The sequence below is a fragment of the Pelmatolapia mariae genome, linkage group LG10_11 (genome assembly GCF_036321145.2).
Source record: "Pelmatolapia mariae isolate MD_Pm_ZW linkage group LG10_11, Pm_UMD_F_2, whole genome shotgun sequence".
Classification (NCBI taxonomy): Eukaryota; Metazoa; Chordata; class Actinopteri; order Cichliformes; family Cichlidae; genus Pelmatolapia; species Pelmatolapia mariae.
The window spans coordinates 52926668-52935173 of NC_086236.1; the positions used below are offsets into that span (position 1 = coordinate 52926668).

General features: G+C 39.4%; 1 protein-coding gene across 1 annotated transcript; it reads right to left on the reverse strand.

Moving 5' to 3' along the window:
• Positions 1-5075: 5075 nt before the first annotated feature.
• LOC134635437 (C3a anaphylatoxin chemotactic receptor-like) lies at positions 5076-6122 on the reverse strand. The gene has a single exon (XM_063484821.1). It carries the CDS (start codon positions 6120-6122, stop codon positions 5076-5078), a length of 1047 nt encoding a protein of 348 aa, XP_063340891.1.
• Positions 6123-8506: the final 2384 nt, after the last annotated feature.

The following is an 8506-nucleotide window of genomic DNA, read 5'->3' on the forward strand; positions in this document are numbered from 1 at the left end:
AAGCACAGAGAGACACACAGGATCAAATTCAGTCAACCAGTCTAAATATATTGAATTTGAATCATACAATAAGGTGCTCCCATAAAAAGTCTCTCTCTCTCTCTCTCTCTCTGTCACACACACACACACACACACACACACACACACACACACACACACACAGACACACACGGGAAGAGAAAATCAAGTTTCTAGGTCAGTCAAGCAGCCTGGGAGCTGCTAAATTTGAATCCACCAATCAGAGACGCTGTGTACTTTTTCCCGCCAAAACAGGTGCACCTCTTTTTACACACACGCAGCACAGAGACAGGATTTGTGCACTCTATTTTTCATAGTCAGGATTCCCCTCAAACAAATGGCTATAATTTCCTAACCGTAGGGGCTAGAACAGTCATTCTTACACCGTTTTGTTCAGAAGAGATGGGGGAATCTTACAGTGTTGACAATTTATCATTAAAGTATGAATTATTAAAGATATTTGACTTGCAATGCACCATAACTGTGTAGAGGCGAAGAGAAAACTGCCTTGACTCACCCTCAAACAACGCTTTCTAACTCTAAATCTATTTGGAGTATTGATATCATTCTTTCACCGTAAGAGACAGCAGGCTTTGGTGAACAGTCATGGAAATTTTCAGGTCTCTGTGGAAATCCAAAAAAAAGATATGACGAGAGAAAAAAGTGCCTCATTTCCAGAGTTTGAAATCTGAAGAAATCTGAGCGAAGGACGAATTTCCTACCCTCAAACAAGTGTAACTCATCTCAGAACGGTAATAGGTGAGAAAAAAATTCTTGAATTGTGAGCGTCAGGAGTGTCTGAAGATATACTGGGACAAGCCTCATGTTTTAACTTCGCTTCGTTAAGGAGATATGACGATTCGAATATGCCTCTCATGACAGAAATCAAGCGGTGATTTTGAACAAACTCTCCATTGACTTTGTATGGAGACTTTTCCAACCTTGTGTTGGTCTGAGGAGATTTGGCAAAATTCTATAAATCCCACAATAATGACAGTGACATTCTCTGAAAGCCAGCAAAAATACCTATGTTTTGATGTATAATTTGTGTGGGTTGAGTGAAAATTGAGCGAGTAGCAAGAAGTTGTTCAGACATGAAGAGAAGACTGCAAAACTTACAGTGGCTCACTGAAAGCCAAGTGCATAGCAACCATAACAACGCATGTATTTTGTGCAAAATCACAAAAATGAAACTCAAAAGTTAAAGAGGGACAATATGAAAATGGTAACAGATATGAAAAATCTGAATCATACAAGAATAGCAGAAGAATTTGTGAACATTTTAAAGTTTGAATGGTTGTTCTAGGTGAAAATATGAGGAAGTAGTTAAGTTTCAAAAACAAGCAAGTTTTAGCAGAATTTTGCAAGTTTTTCATTCATTTCAATGGGACAAAAAAAAGCATAAAAAGCTTAATATTTTAAAAAGTATAATAGCAAAACATACCAAAAGTCATAGCACACATTAGCAGAAATAGCAGAATAGTTTAAAATTTGAACGGTGAAAATCGGCTGAAAATTGTGGAAGTAGTTAAGTGCCAAAAAACGTACAAAAATTGGCAACTGGAATAATAAAGAATAAAGAGAAACAGGAACTCAATAGTGTGGATGCAAAAAGCATCCACACAATAAATCCGTCGAATAGTAATAAGTGTGCCATTACATAGGCACACTTAATAATAATAACAGTAATAATGTATACTTTATTGATCCCCATGGGGAAATTCTGGATCATTGGCTGGCTGGATCATTTTTATATATCTTTCTGTTCATGCTAATAAAATTTCTCCCTCGGGTTTTTCAGACCATCATATGGTTTTGTTTGATTTTATGTTCTATCAACAAGAGTCCATAGGTCTGCACATTGCATTTTCAAAGTGAGGCATTTGTAAAATATGTCTTTTTGTCTAGGTTCAGAGACTGGCAGGTACATAAACAGAAAAAGGAGGCCTTTGTATCTTTCTGGGCTTGGTGAGATGTGGGGAAGGGACAGAATAGGCTATGTTGTCAGTAATACTCGGCTCTTTCCTCTGCAGAGCTGAAGAGGGTATGAGCTGATTTAGAAAAAAGTATTAGTGGCTTGGAAGTATAAATTATGGGGGAAGGGGTTGGGGCTCTTGCAATGACAAAAGGCAGCAGTTGTTGATGCTCCGCAACAGTCTGGGAGTTCACCTGCTGGAAGAAGCAAAAGGGGCATGCACCAGAGCTAGAACCAATGTGTTCAAAGGAATAGATACGTCCAGCTCCTTTTTCTTTGTCCTTGAAAAGAGAGTGGCTGAGAGGAAAACCATGCACTGCCTAAGTCTTGCCAGTGAGAGAATAATTGCAGATGTAAAGGATATGTGCAAGGAAGGGGTCCAGTTTTACTTTGAATTATTTATTTAAAGCAGAACAATGTGACAGTGTCTTTCTCCTGTCAGACATTCCTCAAATCTCTTACTCTGACAAGACTTTCCTGGATGGACCTGTGCTTCCCGATGAACTGCTAACAGCTTTGTCTCAGATGGCCATGGCCCAGGCTTCCGGGATAGAGTTTTTGAGACATCATTGTAGAAGATCTGCAAAGGAGTCATATTTGAGTGCATTAGGACTGGAGAACTTCCACTGAGTTGTAAGAGGGCTGTTCTGACCTTGCCACCTAAAAAAGGAGACCTAATGGCTCTTAAAAACTGGAGGCAAGCAGCCTTATTGACAGTGGACTATAAGCTGATTACTAAGCTTCTGCCAAATCGTCTAAAACTTTGTTTAGGCTCTATTATTCATAGGGATCAATCATACTGTGTCCAGGTGCCAGTGCTGCTAGCTGACGCTGAGTGCTAGAGAAGCATGATGGCAGGATGGCTCTGTTAGGTGAACTTTGGGTTTAATAAAGAAAAGTGAGACAGGTGGAAATGAAACTTATATGAAAGAATCTACTTCACTTTGCTAATATTGGTTAGCTACTTAATTTCTAATAGATAATATTGTGTTTTTGTTATTTTGGCCAACATCTATTGTGCAGTCAGATCTTTTATACATATGTATACTAAATGACTTATCTGCAGGCCTGGTGCCAGGCCAAGCAGATAAAAGCTTTGGCTCAGGCCAGCTTAGTCAAACTCCAATACATATGAAGTCAATTAAACTTCTGGGTTGTTGATCTGGTCATTTCTGGTCATTCAAGTAGCAGAAGGGGTTAATTAGTTTCAGCTGCTTTGGTATTTCTGAAATTAACAGCAGGTGGACTGTAATGTGCAATAATGGGATAAACCCTAAAACAGGAATGGCTTGAGGCCACTGGCATTTTCCCTCCTCATCATTTGTGGCTGTTTGTTCTCTAGTTTTGCATTTTGCTCGGGCCTCCAAATAGAGGAAGAAGCTGCTGTGGTCTGGCTATGCCCCCCCTACACCCCCATCAGTGACCGCCAGAAAGGGCACCTTTCGCACGCACGAGAACGCGCACGTGTACACTCATGTACGCGCGTTCACTCATCCGAAAAGTGGCACCTGCAGACATCAGCCTCCACTGTGCACGCACTGTCTTGTGTTTAGCGGATGGCACGTTTTAATTAGGTTCATCATCCGCTGTGTGCATTTTTTTTTCAGGGTAAATGTATGCAAATTGTGTGTGTATTCGTTGTACAACCAGATTTTCTACAGTTAGTTAAGCGACTGCCCAACCGTGTTGCATTGTGTTTCTAACAACTGCGCATTGTTGACTGTTTCAGACTTTAAGACGCCGTGTATCTCAAGAAATGGTGAATAGGGAGATGGAGTGCTTTGAGATCAAACTTTATGATATCCCTTTCATCAAATATTTGTATCCCCCAAAAAGCCTTTCACCTAACAACAGTGCCGTTAGTTCGCGTAAATTTCCAGTTAAATTTAAAATTATCAAAACAAAATATGCATTGAGTTTCGATGCCTTCTTTAAAACATAGATGTGCAACACATTTTTTAATTTTGTTTATCAACCGCTGTGTGCGTTTTGGTTTTCAGTGTGAATTTATACAAACAGGAATTAGTTTTTTATCCTAACACTATAGAAAGACTTTGTTCTTAGATAGGCGACCTGAAAGATAAATGTTTGTGTTAGAAGCAGCTTTGCTGGATTTGTTTTTAACTTGGTGATACATAGTGTGAAACTTTTTTTTCTTAATTCAGCATTTTTACAGGTTTTAACTGTGTGGTCTTTCTGTCCTTTCTGGAAAATGTAGGTCAACTTGTGAAATGAGAGCGTGCACCGCTCTTCAGAACTGTCAGCTTTGCTCGTTTCATGGGTCCTCTACTGATAAAACTGATTTTTTATGGATCTTAATGTTTAGAGACAATAGCGAAGCTACTGACCTGTGTTTCTCTTTAAACTGTAAATGTTAAATTCTAAGGCTACATATTATTTATCTCGCACTGAGTTTGCTTGGCATATGCTGTGTATAAAGGCTCTGGACCTTTCCAAAATGACGTAGATGCGGCTTTAGCGTGAATAATTTATTACAATATCAGTTTCTGGGAAGTTTTCAGTTTTCCCTCCTGTGTCTATGAACACTATGGCTGGTGCAAGCTTTTTGTTTATTTGTGAAACTGAGCGTGGTTGTGGACAATTCCGACTGCGCTGTTTGATGACCCCATAAACGACTTCCCTAAACCTGCTGGTCTGGAAGTCCAGCAGTTCATCTAAACAAAAGGCACTTATACTTAAACAGATATACGTGTGTTTCCTACACCATATATCAGCAAGAGAAAATATAACCTCTCTCATGACCTTAAGCTGTGTGTGTGCATGCCAGAACACTCTGGAAGGCACACAAAGTCTTTGCAGACTACTAAGGATCAAACCTCTACCAACATGACATTGATTATACAACTCTAAGCATATATGAGTAGATATTTCTAAGCATAAATGACAATCCAACAATACAAATCTAACATCTTTTGATCAACAATCCTAAAAGTCATGTTATTAAATCATAAGAGATTAACTCTATAATTTGAGAGGATCCATGACTTTAAAGAAAAGTTTATTTGTTAGACACAGTTAAAGTCACTATGTACAGCACAATGTATTTATCTCTTTAATCACATTACAACTGTGTGTCAGACCCTGACTTCTTATTGTTCTCAATGGTTGCATTTGGAGGAACTTCTTCCTGGAAGGCAGTCTCCAAGATGTTGTGGATAGATTTGCGGACTTGATTCTTAAAATCCTGGCCCATGAACACATACAGCAGTGGATTCAGGCAGCTGTTGAGACAAGCCAAGCAGATGGCGAGAGGGGTCCCGATAACCAGGACATACTCTAATGTTCCACTTGTAGTAGTAGATCTGAGTTTCTCAAGTTCAATTAGACCCATAATGTGAATGGGAGCCCAGCACAGAAAGAAAGCAATGATTATGGCAGTGATGATCTTAAAAGTGTGACTTGATTGCCTTGCCAGAGTGCAGCTCCTTCTCAGACGATGGATTATGACTACATTACAGGAGACGATGACAGAGAAGGGGATTGCAAATCCCAGGAGAAAGCGGGAGACTAATGCCAGCTGAATGAAAGATGATGGTTTAAAGTCATCATGAAGGTCAAACTTGTGGACGCAGATGATTCTGGCTTCAGTGTCATTCGTTTCCTTTGTTTCCATAAAGAAAAGCCATGGAATGCTGATTATCAGATTCACCATCCAAATACACAGACTCACATAGGATGCCTTATGTACATTTCGGTGGTTGTGAGCCCAGACCGGCCACACCACAGAAACACACCTGTCCACACTGATCACCATCAGAAAGCAGACACTAACATATAAGTTTAGATAGACTAAAGCGGGGTTTAGCTTGCACATGACTTGGCCAAAAGGCCAATGAGACTGTAACAGAGATGTCACGGCAATGGGAAGAAATGCACAAAAGATGAAGTCGGCCACAGCAAGGTTGAGAAACCAAACTGCTTTAACAGTTTTCTTCATCTTGAACCCGGTCACCCAGATAACCACTCCATTCCCGAGCACACCGAGGACAAAGACCAGGGAGAGAAAAATGGCAGACATAATGTCGAGAGAATGTCTCAACTCAGCATACTGGTAAACAGGTGCAGTGGTTGTGTTGAATTGATGAAAAGATCTAGTGGTCATCTCCATCACTGCCTTGGGACCTGCAATGGTATCACAAAAAAAAAAAAAAAAAGATAAATGCATTATGTAAAATTCATCTTTCATTTTTTGTTTCTATTACAACTAATTGCATGATGAATATTTAGTCATTTTTTCAATTGGTACTTAATATCTAGTTAGTTGTAAATAAATCTTAAACACTAACTGCTTCAATTAAACACTGACTGCATTTAGCAGTGAAGGGTCACTTGTAAGTCAGATCCCACATAGCAGACAGGTCTGGCCCAGATCTGGTCTCAAGCCGACACTGCTGGCTGATTTCTGGCATGATAAGTGGTATGTCATCCATATATGGGCCAGGCCTGGGGTAGATGGCACTGTTTATGTGATGGCATGGCACATCTGGCCCAATTGTGGTTTGGTTTATGTGGCCCAGGCTCAAGCTGGCACTTCTGACCGACTGGTGTCATGGCAGGGTGTACGTCAACCAGATGTTGGCCAAGTCTGGCAATAATGGCACTATTTATGTTCCTATTTTCCTATTTTAGTTAGAAGACCCAAATGCCATGTTGCAATACAATACTATTATTATTATCATTATTATTACGTAGCAAACGTATCAAATGCAGGTTTGAAAGGTTCGTGAGTAAACCTAGTGAGGGTTTACTCGTGTCTACCACTGGGTTGTTGTAGCTCAGGAGGTAGAGCAGGTCACCTACTTATTGGAATATGCCGTTTATTCTGCAACACATCTCTGTGCGTTCATCATTTGTTTGAAACCAGCTCACCTCCTGTAACCACTTTTCCGAGAATACGCGCTTCTTTTGCGGTTTGGACTCCTTCTGACATTTCTTTGGAGGTGGAGGAACACCAAAGTAATTGCTTAAAGGAGCTTGCTTCTTTGAAATCTTTAAGAGTTCTAAACAAATGTCTGTCCTCCTCCAGAAAATCTTATGTACGCAAGCGTGCGTTGCAACTTCTTATCTGGTGCGCGTCTTTTATTTTGACAGTGCATGCACACCTGCGGACCACTTATGTGCAACCCTGTGTATAGAGCACTTTGAGTAATCCAGGAGAGTAGAAAGCGCCATATAAGAATCAGTCCATTCACTGTGTGAACAGAGTTTCGGCATGTTACTTTTGCACTTTTATGTTGTTATTACATGGCTTGATCAAGGTACACATTAGGCTGACATCTGGGGCCAGAGCTGAAACTGTTCTCGGCCAGCAGTGTGTCTGCAACTGGCCTTGTGCTGGTCCATGCATGGGCCAACTCTGGCAAACCAGATCTGGGTCACCAAAGGGCCATCATTCTTTGCAGTATGTGGGCCATGTGTAAGCACATTGTGTGGGCCATACCTGTTTTGCTATGTGGGATAGCTCAGATGCAATCAAGGCTATGAAAGTGGCACAGAAAAAATTATAGTTAGCTTTTGTGGTATAGATTATTTCTTGATAGAAGACCATGAACAGTGACAAATTCATTTACAGATTTTGCAAATGAATAATTTCTAGACTTCAGTAGTAATGAGATAAGTAAAAGGAAGAATTAAAGAGTGAAGATAATAAATCAGATTATATGTTATATCAAGGAAGAATGATTTTTAAACGATTACATGGCATTAAAGGAGGTAGTGTTGTTTTTTATGACATGTATACACACTGGTATAACATATTTAATGGTGTCACTATGTTGAGCATGTTGAGTTGAGTATTTGACCAAAAAGCTCAAGTTGTGTTGGACATATATACACAGGTTAACTGTGGTCTACATTTATATGATATGTTACACTACTTATGCATGAACACCTGCTGATGCACAGCTGTTGTTTTGCAGACTGATAATTCATATAAAGAGGTAGTTTAGATAGTTTTATGTTTGGTTTTAACAGGTTCATGGCTCATGTTTCTAAAAAAGAGGATTATTATTATTATTGTTATTATTATTATTATTATTATTATTATTATTAACATATATGAAGTAAAACACTGAGTCAATCAAAATTAAGGGACATGACTGGAATACAACTATAACTGAAAGTGACTAATGACGCTATCAGTCTGTGAGAGGTGTAGGAAAATGAGGTCATGGACATTTTGTATTTCTTTGTCTGCCATGATGTATCACTCATGAAGCAGCATCTATAACTTTGTCAGTTTTGTTGCTTTGTGTTGACTGACAACCATGAGAAGTCAGCGCTCAGTTAGCTAAAAGAATTAAGAATCACAGGGTGACTTTTTTAATAAAGATTAATTAGTGTCACCCTCTGTACTTTAATGTGAATATGTGCAAAATACGGCATTTGTAGGCAGTTACATACATTATATTTTTAACAGTGTTGTTGGGTGATAAGGTGAGGTTTCAGACAGATTTAGAAGAACCTGAGCAATTTGATTTCACTAAGGCTACG